A 20,618-nucleotide genomic window follows, 5' to 3' on the forward strand; every position below is an offset into this window, starting at 1 on the left:
GGTTTCAGACCACCACAATAAAGAGAATATTGCAATAAAGCATGTCACACTAATTTTTTGGCTTCCTAATGCATATAAAAGTTGTGTTTACACTATATTCTACTAATTGTGCAATAGCATTACGTCTAAAAATAAACAATGTACATATCTTAATTTATTAATAGCAACTGACTGAATCACAGTGATGGTTGCTGAAGGTTAGAGTGGCAATATCTTATAAGACAACTGTGAAGTTTCCCTCATCAATTGACTCTTCCTTTCATGAAAGATTTATTTGTAGCATGTAATGCTGATTGATAGTATTTTACCCACAGTAGAATGTCTTTCAAAATTGGATTGAGTTCTCTTAAACCCTGCTGCTACTTTATCAACTAAGTTTATGTAATATTCTAACTCCTTTATAATCATTTCAACAATGTTCATAGCATTTTCACCAGGAGTGGATTTCATCTCAAGAAACCACTTTGCTTATCCATAAGAAGCAACTGCTTATCCATTCAAGTTTTATCATGAGATTGCAGCAATTTAATGCAGCACATCTTCAGACTCCACTTCTAATTCTAGTTATCTTGCTATTTTCATGACATCTGCAGTTACTCCCTCTGAAGTCTTGAACCCTCAAAGTCATCTGTGAGGGTTGGAATCAACTTCTTTCAAGCACCTATTTATGTGGATATTCTGACCTCCTCCCATGAATCACAAATGTTCATATATATATATATATATATACACACACACACTTTAAGTTCTAGGGTACATGTTCTTAATGGCATCTAGAATGGTGAATCCTTTCCAGAAGGTTTTCAGTTTACTTTGCCCAGTTCCTTCAGAGGAATAACTATGGCAGACGCAGCCTTGTAAAATGTTACTTCTTAAATAAAAAGACTTCAAAGTGAAAATTACTCCCTGACCCATGGGCAGCAGAATTCATGTTGGGTTAACAGGCACAACAACATTCATCTCCTTGTACATCTCCGTCAGAGCACTTGGGTGACTAGGTGCATTGTCAATGAGCACTAATATTTTTGAAAGCTGTATTTTTTCCTGAACAGTAGGTGTCAACAGTGGCTTAAAATATTCAAAAAACTGTGTTTTCAACAGATGTGCTGTCATCCAGCCTTTGTTATTCTATTTATAGACCATAGGCAGAGGAGATTTAGCGTACCTCTTAGGGGCCTAGAATTTTTGGAATGGTGAGCTTCAACTCAAAGTCATCAGCTGCATTAACCCCTAACAAGAGAGTCAGCCTGTTTTTCATAAGTTTGAAGTCAGGCATTGACTTCTCCTCTCTAGATATGAAAGTCCTAGATGGCATCTTCCTCCAATAGAAAGCTGTTTTGTCAACATGGAAAATCTGTTATTTGGTGTAGCCACCTTCATCAATGACCTTAGCTAGATCTTCTGGAGAACTTGTGGCAGCTTCTACGTTAGCACTGCTGCTTCACCTTGCACTTTTACATTGTAGAGACGCTTTTTTCCTTAAACCTCATGAACCAACTTTTCTCCCGAAGGTCCCTCACTTCTCTCAGCCTTACTAGAATTGAAGAGAGTTAGGGCCTTGTTCTGAATTAGGTTTGGCTTAAGGCAATGTTGTAGCGGGTTTGATCTTGTCTCCAGACCACTCAAACTTTCTTCATATCATCAATAAAGCTGGTTCACTTCACTTTCTTATTATTTGTGTGTTCACTAAAATAGCACTTTTAATTTCCTTCAAGAACTTTTTTTTCTGCATTCACAGCTTGACTACCTGTTTAGCGCATGAGGCCTTTTAGCCTATCTCAGCCTTCGACACACCTTCCTCACTGAGCTTAGTCATTTCTAGCTTTTGATTTAAAGTGAGAAATGTGTGACTCTTTATTTCACTTGAACACTTAGAGGCCAAAGTAGCGTTATTAATTGGCCTAATTTCAATATTATTGTGTCTCAGGTAATAGGGAAGTCTGAGGATAGAAAGAGACAGAGAATGGCCAGTCAGTGGAGCAGTCAGAACAAACACATTTATTGAATAAGTTTTCAGTCTTATATTGGCGTGGTTCATGGTGCTCTAAAACGATGACAATAATAATGCCAAAGATCACTGATCACAGATCACCATAACAGATATAATAATGAAAAAGTTTGAATATTGTGAGAATTACCAAAATGAGAGGCAGAAACATAAAGTGAACACATACCGTTGGAAAAATGGCACCAATGGAATTGCTCTGCATATACATGGTTGCCACGAACCTTCAATTAGTAAAAATCACAATATCTGCAAAGCAAGAAATGCAAAAAAGATCATTTTGTCTCTTCTTTTCTTTTTTTATGTTTATACTCATTTTATTTTCTTATTATATTAGCTAGAGCTCATTGAGAAGTAAGAGTGGTAGTAGAGGTGATTCTCTCAAGCAAGACAAAAACTCGAAACTACAAAGTAGACATGTTGGACTTCATAAATTCAAAACTTTTATATAAACAAATGATAAACTAGAAAAACATTTGTAATAAATATTAATATCCCTAATATAACCATATTATATGTAGTGTTCCTAAAACCATCATAAATGATATTCATGAAGATGGGGAATAACTGACACTATCCTACAATGTACAAAGTTTTTCAATGTTTTTTGGAGAGTAATAGTAAATAATAGTAAGCAAATGTTTTGGAGAGTAATAGTAAATAATGATATCCCTCCAAATACTAGAGTTGCTTTTCAAGTATTCTGTAATGCCTGACAGTCCTTGCCAACCAGAAATTCTCTTTTTTTTTAAATTATATACTCTTTGAACAGAATTCTCATGAGTGAATTCCCTCCTATTGTGTAAGAATGTGTGTTCAAGGTTATTTATCATTTTTTACATTAACCAAAAAATTAATAAAATTCCCTGGAAACTACCCAAATATCCATCAACAGGAAAAGAGTTGAATCAATTATGACACATTTATAGTAAGGAATATTACACAGCTATTTTTTAAAGTGTTCCTATATATTGATCTGGAAGGATAGTTATGTAACATTGATAAGTGAAAAAAAGTCAAAGTACAAAGTAATATGTAGAGTATGAGCCCTTTTTGTAAAGAAAAATTTTAAATGTATGTATATATTGTTAAATATATATCTATGTTTTGTGTCTTAGGCTGTATTATTTTCAATTTTTTAAAAAATACCAATTGAATAAAATGTAAAAGGAAACAAAATAAGGACATCCCAAAGAACTGCAAAGTTGCTTTTCAAGTACTCTGTAATGCCTGACAGTCCTTGCCAACCAAAAATTCTTTTAAAAAAAAAATTGTGGTAAAATATTTGTAACATCAAATTTACTACTTTAACCATCTTTAAGTGTACAGCTGAATGGCATTAAGTACATTTACATTGTTATGTAACCATCACCACTATTCATCTCTAGAAATGTTTTACCATTCCAAACAGAGATTCTATACCCTTGAAACAGTAACTCCCCGTCCTGCTCTCCCTCACCTCAGCGCCAGCAACCACCGTTCTACTTTCCGTGTCTGTGAATCTGACTACTCTATGTACCTCATCTAAGTGGAATCATATGAATTTATCCTTTTATGTCTGGCTTATTTCACATAACATGATGTTTTTGAAGTTTCTCTATGCTATAGTATGTGTCAGAGCTACATTTTTGTTTTATGGATATATCATGTTTTCTTTATTCATTCATCTGTCTGTGGACATTCAGGTTGTTTGGCTATTGTCAATAATGCTGCTCTGAACATGGGTGTACAAATGAGAAATTCTTGATTTAGCCTGTTAGTCTCCAAGGAAGTTACCACTAACACATGGGAATGCTTTGGGACACAATTTTATATTCCATTTGTGTCTTCGATTCAGTATAAAGATGCAAATTATTCCTGAATAACACTGCCTTAGCATCTAATGGTTACTAACAGCTTACCTTTTGTTGTTTTACATTTTTTTGTCTTAAATAATAATGCGTTTCTACAATTTTAAAAAGAAGTGATGTAATTGTCCTCACCCAAGTATTTTCTACAGAGTGTACCAAGCTTTGATCATACCTACCTAGCTGCAACTGAAACGAAGATTTGGAACCATTGGATACTCTGATTAGTAAAGATATAATTACCACAGTGGTCCATTCTCCATCTATATTGGGACTGAATCCATTTTGTCCATCTGCATTGACTAAATAGCTGTGTATTACAGCAGCATGTAACTTTGTACCAATGAGCAGGCTAATTTCAATGAGAATCAAAGTGGTATCTTATAATAGTCTTGTATCAACTTCAAAAATATAATTATAGAGCAAGCGTTAATCTTCATTGAATCAGTAATATTCTCAAGCCCAATGGCTGGATATCTTCAAACAAACCTAATGCAGCAGTACTTGACACATGTGTAGCCCATATTTAGGGCTGCATTAATCTCAGACAGACTGCTCTGGCACTGACACTCTTAAAATGAGATTAGTCAATAAATGAACTTTGGATAAGCTGTGAATAAAGAACCTTTTAATTAATTCAGCTCATCATTTAAAAGAACTTAATCATTTAAAAGAACTTAACTTTTTGAACAGAGAACTACCATATGACCCAGCAATTCCACTCTTAGGTCTATATCCAAAAGAATTGAAAGCAGGGACTTGAAAGGTGCTTATACACCAGTGTTCATAGCAGCATTATTCACAATAGCCAAAAGTTGGAAATAACCCCAGTGTCCGTCAACGGATGAATGGATAAACAAAATGTGATATATACATACAATGGAATATTCAGTTTTAAAAGGGAATGAAGCTAGGTGTGATGGCTCATGCCTGCAATCCCAGCACTATGGGAGGCCAAGGTGGGAGGATCACTTGAGCTTAGGAGTTTAAGACCAGCCTGGGCAACATAGTGAGACCTCATTTCTACTAAGACTAAAAAATTAGCAGGTGTAGTGGCATGCATCTGTGGTCCCAGCTACTTAGCATGCTGGGGCAGGAGAGCTGCTTGAGCCCAGGAGGTCAAGGCTATGGTGAGCCATAATTATGCCACTGCCCTCCAGCCTGGGTGACAGAGTGAGACCTTGTCTCAAAATAAAATAAAATAAACAAAAAATAAAAATAAAAAGGAATGAAATTTTTATACCTGCTACAACATGCCTGAAGCTTGAAAACATTATGCTTAGCAAAATAAGCCAGACACAGAAGGAAAAATATTGTATGATTCTACTTCTAGAGATGCCTAGGGTAGGCAAATTTATACAGACAGAGAGAGAATAGAAGTCACCAAGAGCTTGGGGGAGAGAGAAGAAAGGGAAGTTATCGTTTAATGGATATAGAGTTTTTGTTGGGCATGATTTAAAAGCTTTAGGTGTACATATGTGATGGTTACACAACATTGTGAAATGCCACTGAATTGTACACTTAAGAATGGTTAAAATGATATATATTGTTATGTATATTTCATCACAACTTTATAAAAGATCTGACCTTTTTGTGTAATGGTAGTTGGTAAAAGAGACCGTGTGTCTGAGATGGGTTGATTGCTTTTTGGTTTGCAGGCTACCGGCTCTCAGATCGGGATGATGGTCAATTCCTTCACTAACGTCACTGTGGCCATGATCATTGCCTTCTCCTTTAGCTGGAAGCTAAGCCTGGTCATCTTGTGCTTCTTCCCCTTCTTGGCTTTATCAGGAGCCACACAGACCAGGATGTTGACAGGATTTGCCTCTCGAGATAAGCAGGCCCTGGAGATGGTGGGACAGGTAATCTTGCAGATCTAATTTTCCCATTCCTCATGGCTGAGTGGCTGTCAGACAAACTGTTAAAAACGAATAGTATGAAGAGACTTGACAGGCACACTTAAGAACGTTCTACCACCCTTTGTATGCATGCTTGGCCCAAAGGCTGAGGCAATAAAGCTCCGAGGCTCTGAGTATGAGCTGGCGTGGAGAAATAGTGGGGTGAACACCGGATTGCCTGTTCAATTTCCTCTCGCATAGTGATTCATTCCACATTCCAATTTGGTGTACTCTCACTTGCAGGGGTGGATAGTTCAGTTTTCTGGCCGTGAGGCTTTTGCAATTTACTGGTTCCCCTGAGCCATGCTTTCCACACACAGAGGAGCTATGATGGTTTTAATGGCACATGGCTTTTCTCTTCACACTTTAGAGTCCCCCAGGCTTGGGGCAAGTGTCTTTCCCAACTAGAATTATGAGCTGCAGTTTAGGTTTTGGAAACACTTAGGTTTTAGCTACACATTTTAAAGTGTGTTCTAATTAATATCTTGTCCTTGGGGGGTAAATGAGGGATGGTAGCATAAACACTTCTCAAGTATAAGAATTAAGGGAAACTTGAATTTAACTGAAAAATTGTCTCATGGTCCAGTTGGGTTGATCTCCAGCCACTTCTTTGTATTCCCAGATGACGCATTCTCTGATTTGTACCACATTCTGCCATTTGCACCATCTAATACAGGCAGCCACTGAAATGTCATGAAAAGAGTTATTTCTGCCCTTGTATTCCTAAGACTCTTTTTCAATCTTCAGATTACAAATGAAGCCCTCAGTAACATCCGCACTGTTGCTGGAATTGGAAAGGAGAGGCAGTTCATTGAAGCACTGGAGACTGAGCTGGAGAAGCCCCTCAAGACAGCCATTCAGAAAGCCAACGTTTATGGATTCTGCTTTGCCTTTGCCCAGTGCATCGTGTTTATTGCGAATTCGGCTTCCTACAGATATGGAGGTTACTTAATCCCCAATGAGGGGCTCCATTTCAGCTACGTGTTCAGGTGAGGAATATCTAGCCAAGGTGAGAAAAGATCAACACACAAGGAAGGAATAGCCTGGTTCTATCAGTTAGCTTTTTTTCTGCTTAACAAACCGTCCCAAGCTTGGTGTCTTACAATAGCTGGGATTAATTATTTCTCAAGATTCTGTGGGTCATCAGGGTGGTTCTTCTGACCTGGGCTGACTCAGTCAGGCTTCTGTGTATTCTTCTGTCTCCACGTGGCCTGTCTAGCAGAGGAGCTTCTTTTCTTCGTATTATGGCCTCAGAGTTCCAAGTGCCACAAAAGAGGGCAAGCCTCACTGTGCAAGTACTTTTCAAGTCTCTCCACACAAAGAAACTCTCTAATTTTCTGTTTGGCCAAAGAAAGTCATACCATCAAGCCCAGGTTTAAGGAATAGAAAAGAATAGAATTCAATTTTTGATGAGAGGAGTAAAAAAGCCATGTTGCAAAGGGATGCATGATAGTGTGAATTAATATGATTGTTGTTTATAAACAATCTGCCACACATGTTAATGCTGAGAAAATCCAGAGGCCTTGGCTAAGATGGTTCATAGAGAACTGTTTTATTTGAACTCCTCTCTTGCAAAGAGGGCTGACTCCTCCCAGCTGGTTCCTCCTAGGCAGAGACAGTATGGGCCATACAGGTGAATGATGTTCCATTCATACAGCCAAAGCCTGCTTTTCTAATAAGATTAGCTTTTAGTCCAATTTCTCCCATTTCCAGAGGTGAAAGCCTAAGGGTGTCAGGGTACTGGGGAACGAGGTACACATGTATATGGGTGAGTAGGGGGGTAAGGGTGGAGATGGTCTGAGAAACGTTTGGAGGGCATTAGGAAAAGTGGTCCTATAGGAATCGGTTCTTGGGTTTCCTTCTCTAGCCGTGAGTCCCGCCTTCTCACCTGGTATCTCTTTCAGCACTTCTGTCCCGCTCCACTACACCCACCCAGCTAGGAAAGTCTCTCTTTTCTAAATCTTTGCATATTTAAAGCTACTAATCTAAATTAGAAAACACAAACCATTGGCTTATTTTTATTTAGTTTATATTAAGGTTTTAGAATAATTTTTTGCCAATATGTAAAAATCTGGGGCTACGGGCTGGGTGCAGTGGCTCATGCCTGTAATCTCAGTGCCCTGGGAGGCCGAGGCGGGTGGATCACTTGAGGTCAGGAGTTTGAGACCAGCCTGGCCAACATGGTGAAGCCTCATCTCTACAAAAAATACAAAAATTAGCAGGATATGGTGGTGTGTGCCTGTAATCCCAGCTACTTGGGAGGCTGAGGCAGGAGAAAGGAGAATCGCTTGAACCCAGGAGGCGGAGGCTGCAGTGAGCTGAGATCATGCCACTACACTCCAGCTTGGGTGACAGAGTGAGACTCCATCTCAAAACAAAACAAAACAAAACAAAACAACAACAACAAAAAACTGGGACTACAGAAAACTCCCAATTTCTGGCTTCACTTTAAAAATTGGAAGGTCATCTTCCACGATTTTCCATTTCATTTCAAGTGCTTTTCATTCCCTTAGGCTTTAAACTGGGCTCCCGGAGATGTTCAGATTTGCAATTCCGGCCTAAAACAATTCCTGCTTATGAACTGAGCAGTGTGACACACAAAGACACATCCCTTATCCCTATCCCCATCCCAGGCAGAGACCCTCTGTGCATGACAGTGCAGATGAACAGCTTTGGGGGCTACTACTCGCATCATAGTCTCTACAGCAACAAAGTTATCTCTCATTATATTTATCATTCATTTATTCATTCACTCACTCTTTCGTTAATTAAGTACATGTTGACTATAGTTAGAGGCTAAGACAAGTAAAAGGAGACAGGCAATTGCATCTGTCTTGCTCTCTGAAGCAAAAATTATATACATGCCTGGTGCAGAATTGATGCTTATATCATCAATCATTATCTTTTATATACCTATTATAGATTCAAAAACTGTTAGAATTCTAGAAAAATCAACTCAATCTGGTGATCTTTCAACCCTGCTTTTTCTTTTAAAAAAATTTTTTCAGAAGTCTTTTTTCCCCCCTCAAACAATTTTCTTTTTTTTTTTTTGAGACAGAGTCTTGCTCTGTCACCCGGGCTGGAGTGCAGTGGCGCGATCTCGGCTCACTACAAGCTCTGCCTCCTAGGTTCACGCCATTCTCCTGCCTCAGCCTCCCGAGTAGCTGGGACCACAGGCGACCACCACCACGCCTGGCTAATTTTTTGTATTTTTAGTAGAGACGGGGTTTCACCGTGTTAGCCAGGATGGTCTCGATCTTCTGACCTCGTGATCCACCCGCCTCGGCCAACAATTTTCTTAAAGGAAGCTATTGTGGTCGAATAAAGGTTTGGAGGTCTGAGCTCTCCCCTTCCTGCTTGTTCAATCCTCTTCTTACTCCTTTTTCATAGAACACAGTTTGAAAACTGCCAGTCTCTTAAACACCACCGTCTCCATTTCCAGACAAGTCTGAAGTGACTTGCTCAAGGATATTTGGTCCTTTCCTAGCAGAACCAGGGCTAGATCCTCAAACTTCTGCCTTCAGGTCATCACACCAACCACACCTCCCTGCTCTCTGCCCGTGTGTCTGTCTGGTTACAGGGTGATCTCTGCAGTTGTACTGAGTGCGACAGCTCTTGGAAGAGCCTTCTCTTACACCCCAAGCTATGCAAAAGCTAAAATATCAGCTGCACGCTTTTTTCAACTGCTGGACCGACAACCCCCAATCAGTGTATACAATACTGCAGGTGAAAAATGGGTAAGTGTTGGAATACTATGCAGCCATAAAAAAGGATGAGTCCATGTCCTTTGCAGGGACAGGGATGAAGCTGGAAACCATCATTCTCAGCAAACTAACACAAGAACAGAAAACCAAACACCACATGTGGGAGTTGCACAATGAGAACACATGGACACAGGATGGGGAACATCACACACCGGGGCCTGTCAGGGGATGGCGGGGGGTAGGGGAGGGATAGCATTAGGAGAAATACCTAATGTAGATGATAGGTTGATGGGTGTAGCGAACCACCATGACATGTGTATACCTATGTAACAAACCTGCACATTCTGCACATCTACCCCAGAACTTAAAGTCTAATAAAATAAATAAATAAATAAAATGTGTAAGTATTGATGAGGGGCAAGGTTGTACGTGTGTGTGTGTGCAGGACAGCCATTAGGGATGGCCATACAATACCACTTGCTTCTAAATTCCTGCTGTATGTGGGTTCATTCATATGTACTTGGAGTGGACAAACAGTAGATTTATAAATACAAAGGAATATAGTAAATTAGCATCAAAAATTATTCCTAAAGCTGGCATTTGAACAAGGCAATGACATTCAATGAATGCTAAATTCTGTGTAATATAAAATACACTTAGTTCCCAAATGAATGAAGACAGTCGTCCCCTGAGATCTACCTAACCACTGTGTTTTCTATTGATGTTCTGATACAGAATGTAGAAAAATCAATTCTTCCGTCCAATAACATTGATTTAATTCATGTTCATCTTGATTCAAGTTTTAGCTTATGTGGATGTCCAGAAAATCAATTCAGTCTCAACAAAATATCTGTTCTTCTAATTGATAGATAGGTATTTTTAAATCTTCTCTACCTATTTTTGAAAATTTTAGTATGTTCCAGAAAGCAAAGCAAATCTAAACACTAGTAAAGCTAAGCTAAATTCTGTAATCTTCTAAATTGATAAAATTTCTCCTTCAGTTCAGTAAATGTAAAGTTTCTGTGTGGTCTATTAAATGTCTATCCATTTCTGGAGTTTATAAGTTACAGAGTTTTAAGCACACCAAAGTACAATAGGAAGTGTTCACCTTTGCAGTACAGACCTCAGGTAACTTTCTTTCTAGGTCGTTTTAAGTGTAACATTATTTTTTGTCTTTAGGAGAACAAAGCTATAGGATTTGAACAGCTACTGGCTTCTGTGATGTAATATCTTCCAGCTATTCTCTTCTATTCAGAATGTCAGGAATAGATGGCAAGAAAATCCCCTTAGGTTAAACTGGGAATAGGGGGAGTCAAATGTCTTTAATTTCGTTGCCCAAGCCTTCTTTTATACTACATCTTTCAGAGTAGAAAATGGAATGTCCTTTTATTAAGTTGCTGTCTCTATACTTTGCACTTTGGCAGCGTGGTTTGAAGGTATCTCAAGCAGGGATTTTAAACTCAAGATTTTAAACTCAATATTCTAGGCTCTAATTTATAAATAAGAGCGTCTCTAATTTTGATCCTCCCATCCACAGAACAACTTCCAGGGGAAGATTGATTTTGTTGATTGTAAATTTACATATCCTTCTCGCCCTGACTCGCAAGTTCTGAATGGTCTCTCAGTGTCGATTAGTCCAGGGCAGACACTGGCGTTTGTTGGGAGCAGTGGATGTGGCAAAAGCACTAGCATTCAGCTGTTGGAACGTTTCTATGATCCTGATCAAGGGAAGGTGGTAAGCCTCGCAAACTTTTTGAGAATTTTGCCTTCTGCAGAGTATTTCCAACCCCTAAAAGTGGGCTTCAAGTTTTTGCTTTGCCAGACTCACGTTAAAATGCTTGCCTTAGGCACTTACCCCATGCATATTTTCCAGTCCCAGTCGTTTGCTGCTTCACCTGATTCTACCTCACAATTTCTAATGTCAGATTTTCCCCAGTTCCAGATGGCCTGCTGACCAGTTAGGCAAAGAAAACTGGGCACACTGCAAAGCTGGAGATGAGTGTATTTAATAGAAGCACTCACCCATAAATGGAGCAGAAAGTGCAGACTAATCAGGAAACTAATGACCAGGAATGGAAAAAGTAGAGTGATAAGGGAAATAATGATAAATGAGCAAGAAAGGAGATTTAGCATGAAAAGATCTAAGACAATCCTTGTTCAAGAAGTTGAAATCTAAATAATGCAAGGAACTCAGATTGAGAGCCATGTACCATAAATCTTTAGCAAGGATATTTGAAATTTTGGTGAATAGCTTTGGCATTTATTTTTCATAACGTTTCTTCCTCTTTTCTGTCCTTTTTTTCTTTCTTTAAAAGTAATATATGCAGAAGGTCACAAAATCAAATAATAAATATTTATAATAAAAATCCACCCCCCTGCTTTATGCTTACACTCCCACTCCACATTTCTCTGCTCAAAGGCAACGATTTTTGACCACTTGATGTTTTTTGATCTCCCGATGATGACTTTTATGTCTTTAAATAATATGTTCATGCTATTTCTTGATTTAACAAATTTAGACTCTCTGTGATTTATTCTCAAGAGATAAAAATCTGCTTGCCCTCACCACTCCCTCCTTTTGCCTACCTCCTCTCGATATAGTTATATCATTTTTTTAGGCCTTCTATTTATAAATTTGTAAACTTCTGATCTGCTTCCGTTGCTCTTTCACCTCCTGTAGATAGTTCTCTTGAATTCTCGCTTTCTAAAATAAAAATGTTAGCAATCCTACCTTTATTTTCACCTCTTACTCCCTTCTTTTACCTCTTAAGTTCTAACTGCACTTTTATCAAGAATTCAGAGCACATTGTTTATAAATTATCTTTTTTGCTTTCACTCTAAGTTGATTCTAAAAGTTGAAAATCAATTGACAGCTTTTTTAATGATTATGTAAATATTGTTCATCCCTCAGTCAAATAGTTAGTTACATTTGCATTATATTTTTTGTGATTGTTTTTCTGAAAGGTTTCTTTTTTTCTTGCATTCTTTGTCTTTATGAAAACCTTTGTGTTCTTCCAATGTCTTTATCAGGCCATCTCTTCCCTCATTTCTGTCACTTGCAACCTTTGCCTGTTAAACAGTCGTCATCCTGTGAGTTCCCTGTGGTATTTCCTTGGATTAGATCCATTATCTCATAGTTCCCATAAATTCCTTTTTCATAGTTTTCACCCCCTTTTGTTGGAGATCATCCACAAGCAATTTTCTAAGAAATAGTTCATAGATATGGGTCTGAAAATGTTTTATTTTGCTTCATACTTGATTAATTGTTTAATCCTAATATTTTGAAAGTGGCCTTTCTGACTTCCCTGAATAATATAATCTTTGGTGTAATGAGGACAGATAACATTATGAAGAGAAATGCTAAGAAAAATTTGAAAGAGGCAACTAAAGATTTCCTTGTATAAAGCAAAGCAAGGAAACAAGCAAACAGAAATTGACAGAATCCAGCCAGTAATATAATCTTTAGTGTAATGAGGACAGATAACATTATGAAGAAAAATGCTAAGAAAAATTTGAAAGAGGCAACTAAAGATTTCCTTGTATAAAGCAAAGCAAGGAAACAAGCAAACAGAAATTGACAGAATCCAGGAAGTTATAAAAATAAGGACTAAGTGTTGATTACCTATAATTTATAATCCCTTCTGTTATTAAGTTGAGGTATGAAGATTTTAAATGTGTTTGAAAGTATTTGGTAACCGATGAACCTAGAAAGCCCATTGTAACCAGAGGTATAATTCCAGTAAGTCAGAGGGTTCAATTTTCCAAAATGTCAGTTCTGTCATGCCTGCAGCCAACATAGATTGTGAACTATGCAAGGTACAGGAAACTGAATCCCTCATATTTACTTTTCCAACATTAATATGTATATTAAGTATATTTCTCTGAATATGCCCAGCGAATGTTCTGGTCACAGGTCAAAAGCAAGGCCAATAAGGAAATCATTATGACTTCTTGCATTTCATAGGCACAGTATATTTTGTTATAACATCGTAAAACATTTCTACAAACATTTTAAGCAGAAAACCTACCACTTTTTATAAGTTTTTTTTCAAAGTCCTCTTTGCTCTTAAGCTACCAAATGCAGGCATTCAATATTTTCAACATTTATTTGGATACCTATGATGTGCCTCTTACTGCATGAGTCCCTGTGGGAGAGTCTAAGGACCATGAAACGTGTCTTCTGCCTTCTAGGAGCTTACAATGTAGCACATTTAGAAGAATGAGCAAACAGCCCAAGTGTTTAATTATTAAATTGTGTTTTGCAGAGTTAAGTGCTATGGGAAATGAGTAGAGCAAGATAAGCCAGGGCTAATTGTTATTGAGAAATGCTTTATATTTTTTCTAATAGTGTTTGCTTTTTCCATTACTTAGAAATTATCTTAAATATAATCTGTTCATACCATTCATCACAATTTTTTTCTGAAATAATAGGGCCAAATACTTTATAGTAGCATGTTAGGCATCTGTGCCTTTAATAGTCTAGGACTCTTTAGTGAACCAGCTCATGTGGTAGATATTCAAGTACCTGGACTTAACTGCCTAACTAGACTGTGAGTTCCTAGGAAACAGAGATTATATTTTCTTTACGTAGCAGACATAGACTGCTTAGGATGGTGCTTTGTGGCAGGTGATTCAAATATATGTTTGTTGATTGACTAAGTGAATAAATGTATTCCTTTTTTACTTGGTTTTATTATCTCAGTTATGCAGAGAATAGAGTTAGTAAAATCAAGAAAACAGGTTTGACCCTTATATTGCCCAAAGTTTCACAGAGAAAAATCCTTTCCATAACTCATGGGTCTCAAAATAGAGCAACCCTGTATATTTGTACAGAGTGTGCTGCACCAAAGTAAGGGGACGTTGTTTCTTACCTGAATACCTGAGCGTCTTTCTCGTTTGTTCCACCTGTAGAGCCAGAGTTCAGGAAATAAATAGGACCATAGTCTGATTAGTGTTCACATGGATGCCACTCCTGATAGACATTACATCCAGAGGTCAAAGGCAACACAATTTATTCCATAATTTTAGCCCTGGGATTGTTGTCTGTTAAGCAAACCAAATGTCCTGCATAGCACGTAATGCTAGAATATGAACTTTCCTCACTGCTGGAATTCTAAAAACCTAATGACCTGTCATCTCCTCTATTGGCAGATGATAGATGGGCATGACAGCAAAAAAGTAAATGTCCAGTTCCTCCGCTCAAACATTGGAATTGTTTCCCAGGAACCAGTGTTGTTTGCCTGTAGCATAATGGACAATATCAAGTATGGAGACAACACCAAAGAAATTCCCATGGAAAGAGTCATAGCAGCTGCAAAACAGGCTCAGCTGCATGATTTTGTCATGTCACTCCCAGAGGTGAGTACGAAGTGAGAACCATTCCCTATGAGAGACAAGGATGGGGAAAAGTAGAATGACCAGAGTGTACAGGTTGAGCATCCCTAATCTGAAAATCCCAAATCCAAAATGTTCCAAAATTCAAAAATTTTTGAATGCCAACATGATTCCACAAGTGGAAAATTTCACACTTGACTTCATGTGATGGGTCACAGTCAAAATGCAGTCAAAACTTTGTTTCATGTACAAAATTATTAAAAATATTATAGGAATTTACTTCTGGGCTATGTGTGTAAAGTAGATAAGAAACATGAATTTTGTGGTTAGACTTGAGTCCTATCCCCAAGGTATCTCATTATGTGCAGATATTCCAAAATCTGAAAAAATACAAAATCTAAAACACTTCTGGTCCCAAGCATTTCTGATAAGAAATATTCAATCTGTATTATGATTGTGGCTCTAGAAGATCAAAGGATACACAATTTATCTCACAGTGCCCCCGGACTGTCTAAGTTTTTTAAGCAAAAGAAATATCCTTCATCAACATACTCTTTAATTTTGGAAAGTATAGTATTGCCCAATGCAATGGATGCTATATTTGTTGAATTTTTTTGTACATTGAGCTTTAGTTTAGCATAGTGGGGAAAAACCTGAGATTTGGAGCTGACCTGGGCTTGCATCCAAGCTTTGCCACTTGGTAGCTTCGTAGCCTTGGGACAATTATCCTTTCTGAGATTGTCTATTCCATCTGCAAAATGCAAGAAAATAACGTTAAAATGAAGAAAACACACTTAATAGCCACACAAAGAAAGCGGCCGCTGGTATTACTGCCATCATCATTATTTCATTACTTGGCAATGTGTACGGTGGGTGGTGGGTAAGTTACACCTGCCTTAGTGTCTCTCTCTTTGCCAGAGCCAAATCTAGATTTCACACAGTATTGACTCTGTATTTTTCCATCCACCAAAAGTCCCTCTTAGTTTTGATCACAAGAAAAATTAAAACATGGAAACCAAATTGTAGGGCCAAATTTTACCTTTAACCTTCTCCACTTACTTTTTAAAAATATCCCTGGGAAAGTTGTTTTTCTTTATAAGTGATTATGTTTATAAATTTTGTGGTGTTTGTGGAAGGCTTTTTGTTTGCTCTTTTCACAAAGTCTCCTAAGTGTTAGGCTCTTGGCCCAGTTCTTATCTGTTAGCCCAATCTATAAGCACATGGAAATTACTATTTGCTGAATCCAGAGATCAAAAGCAAAGCTTGTGTGTCTCCTGGAAGATTCATTTATCCCACAAACCGTTATTGAATAGCTACTCATTTTGGGCAAGGCACTGTCATGGAGCTGGTTTACTACATTGTCCTCATACAGACTTGCCCATGGTACCCTTCTCTGAGCACTTTGTCTCCACAAGGACAAAGCAGGTTTTCATGGGTCTCACCTGGCTTAAAGGAGCATTCGTCGGGAGGCAAGGGAAAAAGGGGAAGGAAACAGCTCGTGTTGTGGAAGGCAGGGAAGAGCAGTAGTCAAGGCAAGGACTCAGAGGAGAGAGAGATTCACTTTCACCTGGATTCAGATTTCACTTTCACTGCTTGTTACTTGTCCTCACACCATTTTCTTACCTCCCTGTGCCGAAGTTTTGTAATCTAAAAAATAGGGTGGGTATGGTTTCTGTGAATATTAAATGATAACCTAGCTAGAATAGTTAGCACAATACCTCTATGGTAAACACTCTATGAATGTTAACTAATTTTTATGTAGCCATGCCAGGCATGAGTGATTTTTCTTCCTAATTTTATCTAAAACTCACAATCATTATGTGAAGTAAGTGTTAATACTGCACCTCAGATGACTAGCCAGCTCAAAAAAATTTAAATAATTTGTTCATGAACATAAGCTAGTAAGCAGCAGAGTGGAGCTTCTAACCAAGGCCTGTGTTCCAGAATGCTGCCTCCCTAATACAGCAGGGGACCAGAAGATCTCGCAAAAGACATTTCCATTCTCAGGATTAGTCCATATTGGAAGGATTTTTCCAGACAAGAATCTAGAATCAGAGAGTCTCAAATCAAGGAGGATCTCATATATGGGCTCTTACCTGGACACAGGGAGAAGGGGATTGAAAATATAAACCTAAAAGAAATGCAGAAATGAGGAATAACGTCCCCTTGCTTCCCACAGCAAAGGTCACAAATTCCATATTTTTCTTATATTCCTAAGTGGATTTGACATCCTCCATCCTATAGTAGGACTCACTCACTATTCCCTAGTTCAACAAACAAATAATTTAAAATACAGAGGAGACCTTGACATGAGTTCTGTACAGCACAGGAGCAATAACTGTTTCTGTTTCTCAAACTCATCATACTTTTTTTCAGAAATATGAAACTAACGTTGGGTCCCAGGGGTCTCAACTCTCTAGAGGGGAGAAACAACGCATTGCTATAGCTCGGGCCATTGTACGAGATCCTAAAATCTTGCTACTAGATGAAGCCACTTCTGCCTTAGACACAGAAAGTGAAAAGGTAAGTATTGAATTTCTAAAGTCTTAGATCATTACTAACGAGTCTTTTGCTGTAAAATTTGTCCTTATAAAATGGCACTATTTTCAATTTTCTGATTCATTAACAGTAGAAATTGGCAATACTTTGTGGAACCAAAAGACAATTATCTAGAGCAAGTGATTTAATATAAGATTGCTTCAAATAAAATGTTTTACCTTTAAAATAAGAATTGTTTTTAAGATTCTTTAGGCTAAGTGACATTTTTTTTTCCAAAGGCAAATAATCACCTTTCTTGAATAAAGTAAAATAATCTAGATTATCTGTTATAAATATTTTATAGTTCTAAAGTTATGTGACAGAGAAGGTAGGTCACATACAACACAAAGAAAGAGGTGATATCTGATGTGTGGTTTGCATGAAAGAAGATGCAATTGAGCAAAACACAATTATGAAATTTAAAATGTATAATTAATGCCATAACAATCGGGATTCCATTTTGGAGAGAGCTAAAATGTCTTCAATGAAGAGCAGTATCAGGAATGGCCACTTAACTGGTACCCTCCATTGTTTTCTCGGTTTCATTTCAGGAAACTAGACCATCAAATATTGTAAAATTGCATAGGGACTTCATAGTTTGCTTCCTTCTTGTTCCACTGAAATTTCTCAGCCTGTGCACTGCCATTGAAATCACTGATGCATTGCATTCAGGGAATACTTGCTTAATCCTCTCTTAAGTTGAAGCTTTGGGTTTGCCCTCAAGTATAGGATTGTTATTCAGGTCATGTTAACTGAACTCTCATGATGGTGGGCGGGGGAGCAATCATGCATCTTTGCATCAACTTTCCATCTTCTCTTTGCAGATGGTACAGGTTGCTCTAGACAAAGCCAGAGAGGGTCGGACCTGCATTGTCATTGCCCATCGCTTGTCCACCATCCAGAACGCGGATATCATTGCTGTCATGGCACAGGGGGTGGTGATTGAAAAGGGGACCCACGAAGAACTGATGGCCCAAAAAGGAGCCTACTACAAACTAGTCACCACAGGATCCCCCATCAGTTGACCCAATGCAAGAACCTCAGACACACATGACGCACCAGTTACAGGGGTTGTTTTTTCTTTAAAGAAGAATGTTAATATTTTACTTTTACAGTCATTGTCATACATCAGAATCCAAGCTAATTTCTAATGGCCTTCCATAATAATTCTGCTTTAGATGTGTATACAGAAAATGAAATAAACTAGGGTCCATGGGAGGGAAAACCCAATGTCAAGTGGCAGCTCAGCCACCACTCAGTGCTTCTCTGTGCAGGAGCCAGTCCTGATCAATATGTGGGAATTAGTGAGACATCAGGGAGTAAGTGAGACTTTGAACTCCTCAAGGGCAGAGAACTGTCTTGCATTTTTGAACCCTCGGTGTACACAGAGGCGGGTCTATAACGGCAATCAACAAACGTTTCTTGAGCTAGACCAAGGTCAGCTTTGAAAAGAACAGAAGCACTGAAGACCAGCTGTGTTTCTTAACTGAATTTCTTAACTAAATTCTCTAAGGCTGAGGATAGGGAAAGGGTGGATGCTCTCAGGCTGAGGGAGGCAGAAAGGGAAAGTATTAGCACGGGCTTTGCAGTTAGGGCTGTTGATTTATGCTTTAGCTTCAGAGTGAGTGTAGGGGTGGCGAAGCTACCATTACTATGAGAACCTGCCAGTGTCGCTGGAGCAGGGACTCTCTCCCAGGCCTTTTACTCCTCAGCACCTCCCTGCATACTGATTGTTGTTTTTAGTTTCTGCAAAATTATATTCATGAAATGAAAATAGCGCATTTTACTTTGCTGTAGTTTCATAAGGTGTTATACAAAAAAGCAAGTAAATATGGCAGAGAAGCACTCGTTTTCCTCTGCTCCCTCAAAACCACATAATGACATAGAACTAAAGGCGGCAGGAATCTGCAAGAATGAAGAAAACACAGTGATGCCGCCTGCAAAATCTTGGGAGCCAGAAAGCAAATGGACAACTGATAATAGAGTTACAAGATGAGAGAAAACAAAAATGTAACCTGTTAGTTGGGGGAGCCTAGAAACGTCCCGTTTTGTACCACAGACCCCTAGAAAGGTTCAAGATGTAAAAACACTGGATCCTTCCGGAAGGAGGAGGCAAGGGGACAGAGGGACTGAAGACAGAAGAATGGGCCAAAAGCCTGTATGGAAACAGAATTGCAGGGCCCCGCCTGCAGCAGGATGGCTGCCTTTCCCCAGTTCCAGCGAGAGACTGCATACTCCCCCTCTGAGGAGGCTCACAGGGAGGTTTGCACTTAGAGACACAAGGTGCAGTTGAAGGGACAGCTAACATACAGGAGACAAGAGGATTGAGTGTAAAGCTGTGTATGAACAGAAGAACTCCCAGCCCCTCTCTTCTGGCAGGAGATTGAATAATGATTTTCTGGGGAAACTGGCCAATCTAAGAAAAGAGGTTGGGCCAGGCGCTGTGGCTCACGCCTGTAATCCCAGCACTTTGGGAGGCCAAGGCGGGCGGATCATGAGGTCGAGAGATCGAGATCATCCTGGCTAACATGGTGAAACCCAGTCTCTACTAAAAATACAAAAAAATTAGCTGGACGTAGTGGCGGGCGCCTGTAGTCCCAGCTACTCAGGAGGCTGAGGCAGGAGAATGGCGTGAACCCGCGAAGCAGAACTTGCAGTGAGCCGAGATCGCGCCACTGCACTCCAGCCTGGGCGACAGAGCGAAAAAAAAGAAAAAAAAGAAAAAGAAAAGAGGTCAAGGACCCCGTCCTTGGAATCCTAAGAAAATTTTCCCGCCATATTACCCTCCTATGAAGCCCACCTGCCAACCAACAAGCGCCCACTTGATCAGAGCTTCCCCAGGCTTTTCGGTGTCTCCTCCTTGCATGGGAATTGACTTCCAAGGACCACCAGACACTGAGGAAGTATTTTAACATATAAAGCAAAAGCAACAATAGGGCAGCTGGAGAAAGGAAATTAGAAGTAACAGAGCCAATGCAGTGATTAGGAAAACACTCAAAAAGTGGTAATAAATGTATTCAGTGAGTCAAGAGAACATATTTCCATCTATTTAAATTAAAACAGGAATGAATAAAAATGAACACACAAAAAGGAGCTCTTGTCACAGAAATGAAAACCTTGGGAGCAGGACTGCACCACGGTTCCCACCGACCTATCCTGCCAGCATGTTTTCTCCCTACTCCAGCTTCCTCCCAAGCTCACTCTACGTAGATGGTTTTTCTTCCCTTAGCCAACAAACGAAATTCTGCCTATAAATTAAGCCGGGACACTAGGATATGGAGGTATATTATTT

General features: G+C 38.9%; 1 protein-coding gene across 1 annotated transcript in view; it reads left to right on the forward strand.

Annotated features, from left to right (window-relative positions):
• Positions 1–19,024, forward strand: part of ABCB11 (ATP binding cassette subfamily B member 11) — a 96,619-nt gene extending 77,595 nt beyond the window's left edge. Inside the window, exons 21-27 of the mRNA XM_032753388.2 lie at positions 5,511–5,714; positions 6,498–6,739; positions 9,331–9,487; positions 10,992–11,189; positions 14,606–14,812; positions 17,165–17,311; positions 18,151–19,024. Coding sequence (XP_032609279.1) covers positions 5,511–5,714; positions 6,498–6,739; positions 9,331–9,487; positions 10,992–11,189; positions 14,606–14,812; positions 17,165–17,311; positions 18,151–18,351 — 1,356 coding nt within the window. The 3' untranslated portion in view covers positions 18,352–19,024. The remainder of the gene's footprint in view (positions 1–5,510; positions 5,715–6,497; positions 6,740–9,330; positions 9,488–10,991; positions 11,190–14,605; positions 14,813–17,164; positions 17,312–18,150) is intronic.
• The last annotated feature ends 1,594 nt before the right edge of the window (positions 19,025–20,618 follow it).

Source organism: Hylobates moloch, unplaced genomic scaffold, assembly GCF_009828535.3.
Source record: "Hylobates moloch isolate HMO894 unplaced genomic scaffold, HMol_V3 SCAFFOLD_1, whole genome shotgun sequence".
NCBI classification, from domain to species: domain Eukaryota; kingdom Metazoa; phylum Chordata; class Mammalia; order Primates; family Hylobatidae; genus Hylobates; species Hylobates moloch.